The sequence below is a fragment of the Pelodiscus sinensis genome, chromosome 3 (genome assembly GCF_052426305.1).
Source record: "Pelodiscus sinensis isolate ZL-2025 chromosome 3, ASM5242630v1, whole genome shotgun sequence".
NCBI lineage: Eukaryota > Metazoa > Chordata > Testudines > Trionychidae > Pelodiscus > Pelodiscus sinensis.
In genome coordinates this window covers 142,956,341-142,974,331 of record NC_143054.1, presented here as the reverse complement: position 1 = coordinate 142,974,331, position 17,991 = coordinate 142,956,341, and the positions used below count along the sequence as shown (strand labels likewise).

General features: G+C 46.4%; 1 protein-coding gene across 3 annotated transcripts in view; it reads right to left on the bottom strand.

Moving 5' to 3' along the window:
* Positions 1-12,527, bottom strand: part of CMTR1 (cap methyltransferase 1) — a 52,066-nt gene extending 39,539 nt beyond the window's left edge. Inside the window, exons 1-3 of one of the 3 annotated variants that reach the window (XM_089777406.1) lie at positions 12,214-12,527; positions 10,581-10,715; positions 2,819-2,970 (exon numbers count right to left, since the gene is read on the bottom strand). In XM_089777406.1, the coding sequence (XP_089633532.1) occupies positions 2,819-2,970; positions 10,581-10,710 (282 nt within the window). In that variant the 5' untranslated portion in view covers positions 10,711-10,715; positions 12,214-12,527. The remainder of the gene's footprint in view (positions 1-2,818; positions 2,971-10,580; positions 10,716-12,213) is intronic. The other 2 variants (XM_089777405.1, XM_089777404.1) reach the window with 2 other exon arrangements.
* Between the last annotated feature and the right edge of the window lie 5,464 nt (positions 12,528-17,991).

Genomic DNA, 17,991 nt, shown 5'->3' with positions numbered 1-17,991 from the left:
AAGTTGTGTAACCACTGCTGATTGTCCCATGCCTGAATAACAATGCAGTCCCACCAATCTGTGCTTGTCTGACAGTACCAGAATTGGGATTGCACTGTGCCCAGAGGATCAAATGCCAGCAACATTTGCAATTCATTCAACTCAAGAGATTCATAGAAGAGTATGTTCATGGCTTCCTGAGATTCTTCCTTATTATGACATACTCCCTGGATATGTTCTGGACATACTCCAGCATTAGGGGCACTAAGGTTAATCATCATCATCAGGGCTCGCCAGCCCTGCACTGCACATGCGCAAGAGTTGCATTGCGCATGCGCACACCGCCGGTAAACAGGTCGCGCGGCTGAAATCAAGCCCTGATCATCATCATAATGCTTTAATTCACAACAGGAGCTACAATGGGTTCCATGCTCATGCTGCTATGGCATCTCTGTGGATAACCAAGAGGAAAAAAAAAGCACAAAAAGACTGTTTGCCATTGGTCTGAAGCAGGGGGGAGGGAGGAAATGTGTACTTTGTGGGCTGTTGACTAGAGGTACCCAGAATCAACAGCTGCATATTTTTGGTGCCAGCATATATACTGGGAGCATAACCCAGAATGCAAAAGGGTGGAGGCACTGTGGGATAGTTACTCAGAGTGCATCACTCTCAAAGTTGATGGTAGCCACCCTACTGGGGACGTGCTACTTTCAACTACATCAAATTCTTGTGCACAGTTGGGACATGCACCTGCAACTTTACAAAACCGGGTGCTAAAAAAGTCAGCTTTAATAAATTCACCTTAACTCTCAGTGCAGACATGTGGCTAAAACCGGCAGATCAGGATATGCAGTTTAGAACCAGCACGACTCTCTGCGCCCCCATGAGGGAAGAGGGAAACAATGGTGAGACTCAGTACTGGGCAACCAAGAAACTGTCATACCACACTAGTAAATAGTCATGGTCATCAGCTCCTCTGCAATTCTCTTGGTGGTAGCACTATGTAAGTTGATTATATAACCGGATGCTTATATCCTAATAACTAAAATGTGTCTGTCTCCTCAGGGAACTCAATTTTAATGGGTCCACAATATCCATTTCAATCCTTTTAAATTGCATGTGTACAGTAGGACTGACTCAATGGTTGTCTTTTTACATTGCTTCTGGTGCCATCTGACATTCAAGACAGAGCATATATGATTCAGCAACTTCTTCAGGAACATTTGGCTAGAAAAACCTTGCACAACTGTGGCCAATATCTTGTCCCTCCTTGGGAAAATGATGAGCCATCTTCATGAGTCCCCTGCCTAAAACCTGTAGGGATCATCTCAACTCACTTCAGAGCTTCCTATTTGTGTTGCGATTCTTGGTGTTTTCTGAACTCTGCTGTTAGTTACTGCTCAACTCCTGGACAGCTAACCAGCTCAACAGCCTCATCTCTTCAGGTGAGCCTTTGCTGTCTTTTCAATCTTTTCATGTCTGCAGCTGGGGACTTTAAAGAGCACACATCTTCCACTTGGGGCCCTGCCATCTAGGCTCTACCCCAGTGCTACAGCTAACTTTTCGTCTGACATCCTTCTTTTCCTGGGCAGCCAGTCGCCAAGCAAAAGTCTTTCCACTGGGTCTTTTGGCTTTGTTCCAACTTTCAGGGCCTCAGACCGCACACTATCACAATGCTAGAGAGCAGCAAAGGTGAGACAAAACATGCATCATGCAGGCAACTAGTGGAGATGGGAGAATCAAAAAAGGAATCGGTCACCTGAAATTACAACTTATGCAGGCCTCTGGGGGACAAGACTTGTGCAGCATCGTGCAGCCTCAAGATAAGTGCTTAATATTGTATGGCATGAGCATTGCACTGAGAAATGCCATATTCTACAAGATCAAGCTAGAAGTCTTCTCTCCAATGCACAGGGCTAGTTACTGAAGTATATTCAGAAAGCCAGGCATTGGATTTGACCATTAGTAATGGCAAACTAGACTTCATTTGCAAAATTCCTTATTTTGTAGCCAAAATCACTAAGTGCGCACACAGATGCACGCCACTGTAGCCATTGTGCTCTACCAATGGAAGCCAATAGGCAACAGCTCTCCAGCTGGCACTGCCAGTAGCAACTGCTCTACTCCCATGTCACAATGGGGGCATCACTACTTTCATGCCCCTTTTTCTGATATTGGTTTGCTCTAGGTGGTGTGTATTTTGCAGCCACCCACGCACAGACTTACAACTCAAAAGCCCCCAGGGGATCTGGTGCTACATGAAAGGAAGATTGGTTTTAGTAATATTTGGAAAGCCTGTTCTGAAGTTATGGCAAAGTGAAGCCTGCATGACACTTTATTAAAAGTTTCTATTGCTTTCTCAGTTGAAATAGACTCAACTTGAAAAAGGTGACACAAAACAGATCTTCATCAAGTTTTACAAATGGTGCAAGACTCCAGTGCCTCAAGCTCACAGACGTATTTACATTTAAATCTAGTTCAAAGATTTGCTGAGCCACGAACCTCTTTGAAATTCTGCAGCCTGGGGCTAATAGGGATATGTTTCTATACAGAATGCGTACGTGGCAAGACTGACTTGGACTTGAATGCAACATGCAGTCAGATGGACTAAGGTCTCTCTTGCTACTAAGAAAGATTAAATTCACCATAAAATTAGCATCTGATCTGTCCAGAGTCACAGTCATCACTAGCTGTGATTGCTGCAGACAGAACAACTCTGCAGAAATCCTGGGCTTAAGTAGTACAATGGTGTATTCCAGGGGCATCCCTCACAGCAGAATGCACTCAATTTTACTCTCAGCTGCTCATCTCAGCAGGCTCAGAAATGACTTTGACCTACCATGAGCTTTTGGGAGACGCTGTTATACATGGAGTAGCGTGAGGAGGTGCCCTCCACAAGAGAGTCTGCTTTGAACTCATTGCTGTCAGAGCCAAAGACAGGTCGCTTCTCCTCGCTCTCACTGTCAGAGCCGCTGCCGCTACTGGAAGACTCTGAAAATGAAACAGAGGGAAGAAATTAGCAAATGTTTGTTTCACTAACCAGAGGGAAAGCTGTATACAGAGGGAAAGCTGTATGCAGGGCGTCCCCACTATAAGTCACCCTAAAGTTGTGACGTTTGTAGGTTCTGATGCGTTGTAAGTCCTCCCATTCCCCGCTATAAATCGTGCGAAATACTCCCCCCCAATTTGCTTAAACGGAAGTCAACTTAGGGAAAAAAGTTCCACACTTTAAGTTGTTTCGCAATAAGTCCAAGTTTTTTGGAACATATCTTGGACTTATAGCGAGGACGGCCTGTACTGGGATTCCAAATTCAAATCCCAGCAGGCTAGGGGATAGTGGAAAGTCTGATTCAATAGCGGTCACTGTCTGTGGGGAAGCATGCAGACTTCACATACAACGATCAAGACAAAATACCAGCTGTCTTGCGATCTCATTCCACCACTAAAGGTGGAAGCCAAACCCCCTCGCCTCACGGCTGCCACTTGACTTCTCCCTTGAGAACAAGCTTACATTTGCAATAAACTCTGATTCACACTCATGTCTGCCAGGTAGAAAATGCTCCAGATATGAGGATTTACCATTCCAGGTAATGCCAATGAGAAGGTGGAGGTCATGCTTGACCACAACGATCATTCACTTATACCCTGAACTTGGGATGTTAAAATTTGTTTATTTAGGTAAACATGTAACCCTGAATAATTCAGCAGTTACATGTTTACATATAGGGGGAAATGCTGCCCCGTCCCAGTCCACACTGCTGTCTCTGTATCAGACACAGCAGCACAGGGCAGGGAAGAAAGGTAGGAGCCAGCACTTACAAGGAGCCGACTTTAAGCCAGCTTCTGCCTGCCACTCCCTGCCTTGCATTGCTGCCTCTGTATCAGAGACAGCACTGCAGAGGAGAGCAGGCAGGTCCGCGGGAGCTGGTCTGCACAGGGAATTGTCTTAAAAGGCTCCTCATTCCCCCACACTGCTGCCCTCTGTATCAGAGGCAGCAGCATGGGGAAGGAGGGCTGTGTGTAACTGTGAAGGTTAACCAGTGAGTCCACGCTCATCGGTTAACAGTGTACATGTTTATATTTTCACATCCCTACCCTGAACCATGATATTTAACTATCCTTATTGTGCTGCATATATGTAAGACCTAATTCTTACACCTTGCATATCCCTAGCCCTCTATAATTGAGCAGTATACTGAAATGCTGTCAGAATGCAATCCAAATTTCAGCAATACAGAGGAAACCCCATATGGCAAAATCTTCCAAGAAAGACAACGAAGAGTGGGCAGCTGCCAACTGCTGTAGAGGCAGTGTTGCCAGATAAGTGGGGCCATTACTGGATGAGATTATGGGCAGATAATGCTCACTCCTACAGCAATGCACAGCCTCTGCCTTTTCCCTAGTAAGTGTAGCTACACTGTACATTCACTAAATGGCTCATTGAGCCATGCTAGAGACCTGGACTGGAATACCAGCCCAATGCACTGGATTCCAGAAAGGCAGGCTCCAGGATTTATCAATAATAAAACAAAAAGAACAAAATAAAGCTTTTTACACAAAGCCTCAATTACACTGGCAATGAAACTCTACCAATCTGTTGGAGGTAGATCAGTGTAAAGGGCTCCAACACTCTCTCAAATACCTGCTCACAAAATCTCTCTGGCCCCGTCAGGACTAAGGACTTCACACTGATGTCATGAGACTGATGGAACTACACCAGTGCACACATGGGATGCAAGAGTGTAATCATTTAAATGGTTAACCAATAAGCATCAGCTTATCTGTTTCTGTTATGGTTACACTCTTCGCCAGGCACGCACCAGCCCCGCTCCCAGAGAGCCAACTGCCACCCTGGGTCTCGGCCCTGCTCCTGGGGAGCCAGCTATGCTGTGGGTTCTGCCGTATAAGCCTCATACTACAGAGCTCGCAGCTGTAACTGCTAGGATATTTGATGATTACGCAGTTACTTTTTAAACCTTTTTTTACATCCCTAGTGCAAACTAACAGACATGCAAACCCCCACTATAGTAGGGTTGTTAAATTTAGATTAGTTGGCTAACTGAATAGTCGATAAGGGTGCCTCCACCTTTGAAGTGTAGTAACAGCCCCAGGGCTGTTACTACACTTTAAAGGCAAAAGTGCTGCGGGGAGCATGAGGCCAGCGGGAGACTCAAGTAGTCCATTGCTGGCCCTGTGCTCCCTACAGCATTTCAAAGCAGCAGTGCTGCACGGAGCCAGGGGTCAGCGGGGAGTCCCCAGCTGACCTCGGGATGAACGCAGTGTTTCAAAGTGGCAGTGCCACATGGAGCCCAGGGTCTGGCCCCACAGTGCTGCCGCTTTGAAGCACCCCCTTCTCTTCCCTCCCCTTTTGCTGCCTCTTTCTGATAGAGGCAGCATGGGGGGGAGGGAGAGTGACTAGTCAGTCACATCCCTAAACTGTAGACATCTATTTAGCGATGCCCTTGCAACCACCACCACAAAGCACGGCTTCACCCCCACAAAATAAAACAAATGCTGAGCTGCACCTTCCCAGTGGCAGTTTATCACTGTGTGTGTGCATGTCTGTCCGTGCCTGGTTATTCCCCAGCCACTCCACGCGTATGATCCTTTGCTAAAATGGCAGGGACTTAGTTTTCTTTCCTCCTGAACCAGACCCCATCTTGCCTCAAAATAGGAAGTGTGGTCTTAAGAGCAAGAAGGCCCCACCCAGTCTGAAGACAGTGGTAGCAAGCCTCCCAACTATCTTCCTAACACAGGGTTCCGTAAGGTGTGACCCAGCTGCTATCACCCACCAAGCAAAGGGCTCTGTGGGAACTCCACAATGCAGCTCTCTGCTTGGGTGGCTGGACCTCCTGTTCCAAATGCTGACACCCATCAGTATCCCCTTCTGCAGGGAGCAGTAGAAGCCCTGCTCAGGGTCATCTACTCTTAGCAGCAATGGCTGGCATTCCACCAAACCAGCAGCAATACCGAGTTCTTGTCCTCCTAATATCAGTTGTCAAGTCCTTCCCACCCCACTATAGCCCTTTCATAACCCCAATTGCAGAGAACCAACCTCAAGCAGCTACAGCTGCACCAAGTACACTTGGGTCACGTTAGGAAGGTTTCCTTCACAACCATAAGGACTAACATAACCTCTCAAAAGAAAAGCTGACGATTAAAAACACTGATCCAGGAAAGATTCCTGCTCAACCTGCTCACAGAGTGTTTCAAGTCCTGCCAGAAAAGAGGCTCTCCATTGTTCATTCCTCTCTCCGGGGCCACTCCACTAGCTCTCTGAGTTAAACCCAGGGTTACCATCAGCTCTTCAGTTACTTTAGGTTTATTTTAACCAGTACAGCAAAAGATTCCTTCTCCAGCAGCAAACACTGTTAGGCTGATGCTATGTTTTTAAATTGCTCCGTTGCACAAGTTAGCACAGGGGAAATAAGAAGAGCTTGCAATCTTATCATGCACTACTAGATCAAGACCAAAAAAAAAGGAAGGTAGCATAAAAACAGAAAGAAGTCTAAAACCTCCAGCATTCTTGTTATAAGCTGGCTGAAGCCAGATCCAAGAGGCTTGTTGTAACCCTATGTAGATTTTTATTTAATTAGTTGGTAAGTAATACAGAAGAAAGTCCTACAGTTTTATATTGGAACCAAGCAGGATTAATAAAATTCTATTTTTTGAGAAAGTTTAAATTGGATTTTCCTTATGTTTTTTAATTGTGTTAGTAGCTCTGCAGCTTCATATCCAAGTTCCTTCAGCATACTTGAGTGAATATTATCTAGTTCTGGTCACTTACTACTGTTTTATTTATCCATTTGTTCCAAAACCACCTCTATTTGTTCCAAAACCACCTCTAGTGACACCTCAATCCGGGACAGTTTCTCAGATGCATAACTGAAAAAGAATGGCTCAGGTATGGAAATCTCTCTCACAGCCTCTGCAATGAAGATTCATGCAAAGAATTAATTTAGTTTCTCAGCCCCTCAATTATCTATGAGCCCACTGATTATTTGGCAGGTGTCCTGCTTTTGACACACACACACAAAAGTCTGTTCATTTTTGTCCTTTGTTAGTTGGCCTTCAAATTATTTTTTTGTGGCTTATCTTATTTATAATACTTGTATATTTGCCTTGCCAGAGTTTATGCTCCTTTCTATTTTCCTCAGTAGGACTGACTTCCCATTTTTAAAAGATGTCTTTTTGTCCTCTTAGTTTGTGGTTTGGCCATGGAGGCAATTTTTGGTCCTCTTACTGTTTTTTTGTTCGTATTTGGGGTATAAACATAGGCTCAAACCAAAGTTTAGTTTTTCTAAATCGTTTCCATGCACCTTGCAGGCATTTCACTCTTACTGTTTATTTTAATTTCTGTTTAAAGAGAGGTTTACTCTCTGGCCCAGCAACATCTGTGGTCCAGCATGATTTCAGTTAGCCAGATGTCCACTTATCATAGGTGTGGCCATGCTTCCTGCAGTCCCAGCAAGTGTGTATGCAGGCACCAGTCCTGGCTCTCAGTGTTCAGTGCTGTTATTTAGCTCTAATTTACCTCTAAATGTCTTCTAAGAGCTCAGTGAGCAGCGGAAGTGTCGGTAATGCTGCTGGGCAATACTGACCTCCCATGATTCAGCAAATTCTCTGGTTCAGCACCAGTCGGGTCCCGAGAGTGCCGAATAGAGAGGTTCAACCTATATCCACATTTTTGTCTAGTTTTGCTTTTTAATGTTAAATGCTACTGTGGTGGGTGTCTTTGAAATTTCCCCCTACAAGGATGTTAAATTTAATTACATTATGATCACTACACAAAGTAGTTAAACTCTTAGACCAGATCCTGTGCTCTATTCAGGAGCTTGCCTCTCACTTTGCAGGTTCTAGGAGCAGCTGCTCCAGAAAGGAGACATTACTCGAGCCTAGACATTTTCTCTCTGCACTTCATTTTGGAGTGACACGTACCCAGTCAACACAGGGATAGCTGAAATCTCCCATTATTAGTGGGTTTTCTATTTCTGTTGCCTCACTCATCTCCCTGAGAATTTTACAATCATTGTCACCATCCTGGTCAGGTTATTTATAGTATCTTCCTACTGCTATTATTCAAGGCTGGAATTTTTGTTCACAGTTTGAGTCAATGTAAGATATTTACTATATTTGATTATGCTTTCTTTCACATACAGTGCTATTTCCTCACCAGCATAAGCTACTCTGTCAATCCTATTAGTGTGTGTGTGTGTCTCTGTTGGTCTCTCTCTCTGATCCAGCAACATCCATGGTGCAGCATTCTCAGGGACCCAGTGACTGCTCCAAAACTGAAGCACTCACGAAGGAAAGCCGTGGCAGCACGGCCATTAATGTTGCTGAACCAGAGAGCCAGCAGTGCAAAGCCATGTGGGAGTGGGGGCCAAAATCCAGGAGGCTGGGAACCAGTGGCCCCCAAGGAGCAGAGGAGCCAGTACTGGCCTCTTCCATGTCCAGCAAACTCCCTCGTTCAGGACTAATCAGGTCCCAACGGTGCCAGACCAGGGGAGTCCAACCTGTACTAAATAAACAATATATTGCTCACAATTTTCTAAACATCCACAATTAATAAGACTATAAGAATACTAAAGTTATATAATTGTTTTAATTAAATGCATAGTTATTTTGTATCCTTCTACGTAGCAAAAAGATGTACCAAATTTAACAACGGCTCTATGAAGTTGTAAATCAACATGTTTTAATGGTTATATCAACCAGTGAGAATGCAACTTTCTTTAGAAAATAACTGATGAACAAATGGAAAAGTTGATGAAAAACGATTTATTTAAATTGTGGCTTTCCATGTGGTGATTTAAAAATCAGTGATTAAAATCAATTCTGCCTGGCCCCAATGCTCGTTGGCACCAATATTCCCTTTCCAATGAAGACATAACAGCTCGTTCAGACACATCAGGTTGCTGGGGTTTTGTAAAACACTTTTATGACCACTCAGTAACTCTTCATTGGCTGGGAATATTTAGCAAGAATGAAGACAAAAGACTGTCTAGCACATGTCACCACTGCCATATCCTAATTAAAAAGACCCCACAATTGGCATTTATAGGCCAGGCTGGCAGTCTGGTGGCTATCATGCCTACAGCCACTGGCAAGTAGAAAGGTTCTACACTGCAGGGCACAAAACTGACTTCACCCATATTAAGCTGGAATACAGCCTGAGGCCCAATGTTTTCAAAGCAGTCTTGGTGGGAAAAGACTTTAGCCACAACTCCCATCTCAGTCAAAGTCACTCAGCTAATGCTTTTGAACAGCTTTGCAATCAGCTATGCATTGTAAGCAGAGCTGCTGGGCACTATCATGGTACCTTGGTTATTACCATCCAAGTAGAACTCAAGAGTGAGCAAAACTAGTCCATTCAAAACAAGTCCAAATGTGAACATCATAAGAAATCAGGATTTTACAGATACATGGAAAAAGCAAAAATAAATGTAAAGTAGAAATTACATACTTGAGAAAGTTCCATAAAAACACTAAACAGGTAAATAAGAGTACAATTCACTGGAATAATACCATCATAACTCTTAAAAAAACACCTCACAACTTTTTCGGTAAGAAATTACTTTGCCAAAGCAAATGACAGGCATAACCACCTCTACAAGGACCTTGCCAGTTAATCTGTAAAGCATTTATTATTGAGCATCCAATACACTATTTAGGATTCTCATTTAAGACTTTTTCATCTGGACTAACAAAGCAGTTACTGTCATGGGCCTAGAAGAAAGGAAACAGACCAGGAGTAAGAGATGGGACATTCTTCATTACATCAATGGAACAGGGCAGCAATAAAACAGAAAACGTGCACCCTAAATTAATTTATTTGCAATCAATGTGGCACAACCAATGTGGGCACGCACAGAGAGATGCCTGAGTTATGCCAAACTGAAAGCTATATGAGTACCTTTCCAAGAGTCTGAACGTGACACCTATGCTTTTCTGCTTCTTCCTAAAGGATGGATAGATAGACTGAGGGGTAGAAGAGAGGAGAAGATATTTCAGACCTGTTTTTCAAATGTTAGAAATCCAGATAATGACTGAAGAACAAGTGAAACAAGTTCATCAGAAGAACCTAGAGAGTGAAAGTCCCAGCAGTGGGGGAAAGGAGGGAAATGTAACCACTTTTAAAAACTGTTAATGTTATTCAACATCAGTACCTAATTAACACCACAGAGAATGGATGCATTTGGTTCCAGTACACTGCGCCTCTTCAATTAAGATACATGAGCTCACAATATGCAAATTCAAAAGGTTATCTGTGACACACTCATTTCTAATGGACAAAAGAAAAAAAAACAAAGATACAAGAAACAAAGCATGCAAAGATTATGAATGTTATTTTCAGATAGCAGTGTGTCCAAATAAGATTATGTTTGGGGTGGACCTCGCTCAAGTTTGGGTACAGAAACTATGCAGTCCTTTCCTCCAGAGAGGAAGGATATTCTTGAGGTTAAGGCACTGAATTAGGATTATCTGAATACCTGTGTTCAATTCCATCTGATTAATTAGCTCCCTGAAAACCAAAGCAGCATCTCTTGCAAGGTTATTTCCTTACAACTCTGGCATCCATACCACTTGAGTCATCTTACCTTGAGTTGCATGATTACTAAATGGAGGTTCATCATCGGAAGTGGAACTGAGGTTCAATCCCAGATCTTCTGCCCTCTTTTTCTGCTTCTTCTGGTTGATGCTAAATTCGGTCTCTGCTCGTCTCTTCATTTTTACTACAAAAAGAGATCAAATAGTAAGTACTGATCAAGTTCCCTCTCTCCTACCCTTTTATGTTGGAGCAAGATCTGTATTGTTGCTGTAGCTAGCAGAATACGTTGTTTTTCACAGTATTTGGGCACTATGCTTTGCCTCCAAAACCTGAGATAAATAAAAGTGGTTGCTTTTCCCTGGATGCCATCACAGAGCTGTTAGTCCAAAAACAAGGAACCAAGACATCCTTCAGCTTCTCTGATGTTGATCAATGTAATCCACAACTATACATGAACCTCCCCCAACCAAGGGGAAAAAAAGAGAGAGTGTAACTGACAAGAGATCAACCCACACTTGGGAACTCAAGACATGTGATTTGTCTCCAAAAAGGCTTTTTCATAGTACATATTAGAGATTCATTTCACACTAGTACAAAATTGAGGAAATATAAGATCCAGTTCAGAGGATGTTTTCAGTTTCCTCTGAAAAGGTGCAGAAAGACGACTTCCTCAGAAGGCGGCAAAACATTTAGAAATATGACCCTGCAAACACTGATTTTTTTAAAAGCCAGTTTTCCTATCTTTTATTAATAGAAAAGCTGTAAATAAGGTTGCATACAGATGTGTCTTTCCCATTATAGGTCACTGAAGAGTTTGACGACAAACAACCACCACATAATCCAGGGGGAGAAGAAACAAGTAAGGGTCAAGTATCTTCCAATGAACTCAAACAAGCCTGAAAGAACTTGCTGAGGAAAGTGTCAGGGAATGGCAAGGGATACATGGATAAAAACACACACACTACTTAGAGCAACTCCTAGGTTCCCTTGGGGGTATGTTTAGTGCTGCAGGAATCTCACTCAGCTAAATATTTAATATAGATACAAATACTGATAATTTTATTATTCAATGGGATTAAAATCCAAGGAAATAAAGAACCGAAAGCTAACCATAGAACTAAAACGCCACCCAACTGGGGCAACTGAGTCTTGAAACAGCTCCTAAAACAGCATTAGCAGGGAGGAACTGAGCACTGACAGGATACACACATTCGTGGCAGCCCATGAAGTCAGCGGGTGGTGCCGCGGGGTTTTAAAATCAATGGCAAAATCAGAGCCCCAGGAGACAGCGATTGTCTCCTACTCTGAATCAGGACGGACGCGCAAAGTCCTGCCCAAAAGGACGCAGCACCAGGCAGTTTCATCGGCCCGGAGGGGCCACATCGCACAGGTCCCCGGGGGCTCGCTCTCCGCCAGCCGCGGCACCGGCAGCCCCGCCAGGCCGCCCCCAGAGGGAAGAGCGGAGCGGGTCCCATTCTCGGCAACTGCTGTTTCTCCAGCCTCCCTCCGCCACGGGCCGAGAGCGGCGAAGCGGGGGGAGGCCCGGGGGCGAGGCACAGCGCAGCCCCCGCGCACAGCTAGGCCCGGGGACGCCGCCGCCGCCCGCCGCGGCTCGCTTCGGGGGCAGGAAGGGTCGGGCGCAGGGGGGCCGAGAGCCTTCGCCCTCCCCCCGGAGCACTCACTGGGCGGGGTCTCAGGCCGGCACCATGGCCCGGCGGCGGGAGAACGACTCGGCTCCGCTCACTTTCGTTTCTCCAGCTCGCCGTCGCCCTGCCCCGGGGTCCTGCCTCTCGCGTGGCGCGCGCTAGTGACGTCACGCCAGCCAGCCAGCCGCCCGCCCTCCCCGCGCCTGCAGCAAGGGGCCGGCGGCAAGACTTGCGAGCGGCCTGCGGGGGCGGGGTCAGGAGGGAGAAGGGGGCGGGACCTTGAGTCTGCGACCTTCCCGGCGGGGCGGGACTTCGCCTCGGCGCGCGCCAGCCACAGCCAGCTCCTTCCCGCCCTCCCCGGGCTGGCAGGGCGGCTCGCAGCAGCGCGCGGGAGCAGGGGCCAGGGCTCCACGCCTGGGGCAGCGGGAGAGTCGGGGCTGGGCGCCGCGCTGCTGGGGAGGGAGAATCCCTTAAGCCAGTGGTCACCAGCCAGGAGCGCGGGCTCTAGCGTCCATCGCGGAGCCTCTGGCAGGTGATCCTGACTGGTTTGGCCAGGAGGCTATCACGTGCCAGGGATTCAGCTGCCCCTCCCTCCACTGCTGTGCGTCGCCTGCCCTTGGAGCTGCCCCTTCCCCCCACACCCAGAGCCTCCCGCTTGCTGTGCAGAGGAGGGTGCCCCCTCCCACTCTGTATCCTAGCTCCACAATGCAGAGTGGAGGGAGGGGGCACAACAGGGCTCGGGATGGAGTTTTCTGGCTGCTTTAGGGAGTGGGGCAGTGCCCAGACAGGGGTGAGCCTGTCTTAGCCCTACTGCACCACCACCCAGGAGCCACCTGAGGTCAGCAGTGCCCAGCTGGAGCCCACATCCTGAAACCCTACCCCAGGCATGAACCTCCTCCTGCACCCCAAAGCCCCTGCCCTAGCCCCCTGCTTCCCTGCATCCAAACGGCCTCCCAGAGCCTCCACCTAGAATCCCCTTTGGCATCCCAACTGCCTGCCCCAACCTCACCTCAGAGCTAGGGTTGCCAGACAAAAATACCAGACACACTTGACATTACATCACAATCTACATTACATCTTATTTAGAAAATACCAGGCATTTATATTTTCTCAGTTTGTTTCCCGAACAGAAAGCTCAAATACTGGACTATCTGGTTCAAAACCAGACTCCTGGCAACCCTACTCAGAGCCCCTCTCACACTCCAGATCCCTTAATCCTAGACCAGAGCCTGCAGCCTAACCCTCTACCCTAGCCTGATGAAAGTGAGTGAGGATGGGCAAGAGAGGGAAGATGGAGTGGGCAAGAGGGAGGTAGACCAAGGGTATTTATATCTGAGGTAAATATTAGATTGCACTTATTCCAAGAGTGATCTCATGCTTTAAAAAGTTAGAGATCACTTCCTTTAGCAAATTGCCTCTCCTCCCTGCTGTAACCCGATCCCACTCTCCCCCAACCTTATGCTCGGTCCCGGTACAGCCATGCGTCTCTCTCCAGGCACTGGGCACATGCGCTGAGCGATCGGCTCCTCTCTTAGCTGGTTTCCCTTCCTCTCCCTGGTCTTTCTTCTCTGACAAGTCAGCACCCAGTGTCTTGCTGCAGATACAGGCCCTAGCAGGGCCTCCTCTAATGCCTACTTAGATTTCCAAAAGAAGACACGTCTTCAGTGGTTAAAAGCCACATGCACCCCCTCTCCCTCTGCTTGTCATAGAAAGCAGTGCAGATTAGATCCACAGTAGCTACATGCCTCACTTAATAACAAAAGCAATGTATGCCCTTCCTCTGGTTTAAGCTAGATCATCTCCACTCTGTCAACTTACACAAACCTAAATAATTAAAGGGGGGAGACAAACAGTTTTCATATCAAGTTCTTTTTAAGTTCTAGCCCTTAACAAAAGATAGCCTTAATGTCTAGAGTAAGAACAGATTCATGCTTCCACTGCTACTAGGAACATGTTGTGCAGGTCTTGTTTAGCTTGCATACAAAAGCTTAGGGTATTTTCGTTGCTGAAATCCTCCTAGCCCCTTTACCTTACAGTATGTAAGAGGAAGAAGAGAATATCAACCTTAAAGACTGTGGCTACATCTACACTGGCGGCTTCTTGCGCACGAACTGTTCTTGTGCAAAAACTTGCCGGGTGTCTACACTGCACACATGTTCTTGCGCAAGTACATTTACAATATAGCGTTGTAAAACAGGGCTTCTTCAGGAAGAGTTATTCCTTTCCCCATGAGGAATAAGCCCTCTTGCACAAGAGCTCTTCCACAAGCGGGCAGTGTAGACAGGCAACATGAATTTCTTGCACAAGAAGCCCCTATGGCTAAAATGGCATCAGAGCTTTCTTGTGCAAGAGAGTGTCCACACTGCCATGGATACTCTTGCGCAAAAGCACATCTCTTGCACAAAAGCACATGCCAGTGTAGACGTGCTCTTGTGGAAGACTTTTTGCACAAGAACTTTTCCACAAAAGAGTTCTTGCGCAAGAAGCTGCCAGTGTAGACGTAACCTATAGGTACTTGAGGTCCACCACACAAAGATTAATGCAAAGTGCTGAAGGAAGAACAACATGGACTTCAATGCATCTGGATCATATATGATGGTAGGGTAGTCCTTTGCAACAGGTTTAATCCACAAAGCGCTTACCTCGAGGAGTCACATGGGTTGGACAGACCTCCTTGAAAAGAGCTAGATAAACTAAGTAAGGTTATTTTATCCCAACAACTTACAAATGTTGCTATCTTAGGTCAGGGATCTCTAGTTATAGGCAAGGTAGGTACCTGCCTAGGACAACAGATTTTGCTTAGGGCCAGCTGACCAAACCTGAATGAGTAGTTAGCCAACCTGGTACTTCCCCCCAAATCACCAAACTTTATGGATTCCTGCACCCTTACTCCTCAATGAGAGGAGATCAATCTTTGAGAGGAGCAACACTCTGATGTTTTGTCTAGGGTGGCAGATTCTTTTCAGCAGCCTCGGACCTAGGTGCAGAATCACTGCAACACAGTCACGCGAACTAGATGCATCCTCTGGAATATTAAGGAGTTCCATGGAGCTACACCTACAGCAACTAGAATAACCTTTGCCAGGAAATGGGGAACATGGGTGTGTCTCTTTCTTCCTCCCCGCCACACCACCATTTAAAGAGATTTTCACACACAGCTATTGCATGGAATTTAAGGTAGGATGACAGGACTGATCTCTCCATATTGCCACGTTCTGCTTATTCCCTCTGAAGACTCTGGCACTAGCAGGGCCATCCCTCAGGGGGTGCAGGATCCTGGACAACCTCTGCCCAGGCCCCACCTATTCCTGCCCTCACACCACTCCCTCTCCACCTTTTACGGCAAGCTCCACCCCAATTGCACCCCCTTCTCCAAAGCAACGCAACTTGGGGGATTACTGGAGCTGAAGCCTGACGCCAACAGCAGGAGTTGGAGCCCCCCACACTCACTGTGGCAGCAAGAAGTGGAGCAACCCCAGTCCCAGCCTGCTCCACTCCCTCAGTTCCCAGCCGTGTCCTGCTAGAGACAGGACAGCTCTGGGCACCAGCCACTGTTGAAAGACTAGATCAGGAGTCACCAGCCTATGGCTCTCGAGCCAAATATGACTCCGTATGGAACCAAATATGGCTCTTTTGTATTTCCCAAAATACATGTAACTTTTTAAATTAAAACAAAAAACTTAATTTGAATTTTTAAAAATGTGTAATTACCCACGTCAAGAGAGGGGTGTTTTTTTTTTGGTCTATTTCACCTCTAACCAGAGGTGAAAATAAGGCGGTCCACCCCGGTAAGAACCAGCTGCGCTGCAGCAAGCACTGGCTAGGGCACTCTGCTCATTTAAAGGGCCAATTGAGGGCACACTATAGGGGACGCATGCGTGCTCCCAGCTGGAATAGTGAGAGTGGCTGGCCATGGCAGATGCCTCCATCTGACCACAGTGGCCCAGCTCCAGCCCCCATCTGACTGCTGCCATCTGTCCCCAGTCGCCATGCTTCTGGCACAAACCCCATGGCCCAGCCTCAGTAGCCCCACAATTGCTGCAACAACATGGCCAGTAGCCCAGCTTTGGTTCTGGCTGCAGCAACCTGGCCAACAAGGCCTCAATTGGGGCCCAGCCCTCATCTGGCTGCAGCATCCTGTCCCCAGCCCAGGTCCTGCAGTTCAACCCCCATATGGCCATAGGAAGAGCTGGTGGTAGCCCCCCTCTTGTGTAGGAAGGGAGGCCACAATCCAGCTGCAGCGATCCTGGCCTGGACACTCATCCAGTCATTGCTGCTGGGGTACAGCAGCCCATCCCCGGCCAGAAAAAGTAATCCAGGCCCACAGCCTCCCCCACATACTCTACTTCCCATCCCCAAAGCCCTGCCCTGCCTCCTGCACCTCCCACTCACCCCAACTCCCTGCCCTGAGCCCCTCATACATCCCAACTCTAATTCCTGCACGTGCACATCAACAAACTGTACCCCCAGCAGAAGTCCCATTAAATAAAGTCTGTGAGTACATTTCATTTATGCTATTATTAATCATGCCAATTATCAATAATATTAAGTTGTATATTTTCAGTGATGCAAATGGGCATTCTTATACGGCTCTTTGTTGACCACTTATTCTGAATTTGATGTAGTTTGGCTCTTTGGTTTGAAAAGGTTGCCGACCCCTGGATTATATGAACCATTGGTCTGACCCAATATGCCCAGTGTTATGTTCTTAATTGACCTTATATGCCTGTTAGCCTTAGCAAGGACCTTAATCTGGGAAAAGTTAAATGGAAGATGCTAAGTTTTATCCTTAGTCTTGTTTTCCAGCAGACATTCACTTACCAGACCTTGTATTGCCACCAACATAAAATAAATCTTATCTTACATGCTTTACTAATATCTACTGGGTTAAAAACACTATTTGTGCCTTAAGAACCCAAAGTGTGTCAAATTACCAACTCTTGCCCATTTGAAATACTATTATTGCAACGTGGTACATGTTAAGATAATCCCACCTAGCAGAACTTACTTTTCACGCGGTTGTTCCTTGGATAGTCTATCCTCAGTGTGTTTCAGTTGTTCTGCTCCTTGCAAGGAGCATATGCAATTTAAAAAAGGGGGGAAATTTCCAGTTGTGAAGGACTACTCTGTTGATAAAATGTACATGAAGGTTTGCAATGCTTCCCTGGGCCCGCATCATCATGCAATTTACCTACAGTAAAGTCTCGATTATCCGACTTTCATTTATCTGACATTCCATGTTTTCCGACGTGCCGCCCGTCACATCATGGCAAGGGGCACTGGACTATGGCTTTGCTTTCCCTTTTCCCTGTTCCAGGGCTGGGCAGGAGCTCTGGTTGGCAGGTCTGCACTCCCTGTTGTGGCTGAAGAATTCACTGTCAGCTTTTTCCCCCCATTTTTCCTGTTTCTGGGGAAAGCGGCAAGCACCTTGCCCTGAGTCAAGTCATCATCAGGGGATATGGAGTGGTGCAGGATGAGCGCTGTGCTCCCGCTGCAAGACAGAGCCCTGGATCTCACTCCCGTTTGGGGAGAAATACAAGGGCTAGTCAAGGCAGCAGATTCAGGAGGTTTAGAACTGGACCTCGCAAGCTATTAATTACTGTATTAAAAGAATTTTCCGTATTATCCGACATTTCCTTTATCCGACCATCCTCCGGTCCCATTTAGGTCAGATAATCGAGACTCTACTGTACTTCTGACAGTATTAGAAGGTAAGCAGATTTCATCCATCCTACTCCTCTTTGAATTGTGGTTTTAACCGGCTTTCAGCAAGGAAAGAAACCACCTGCAGATACACTAAGAAATTACATTTCT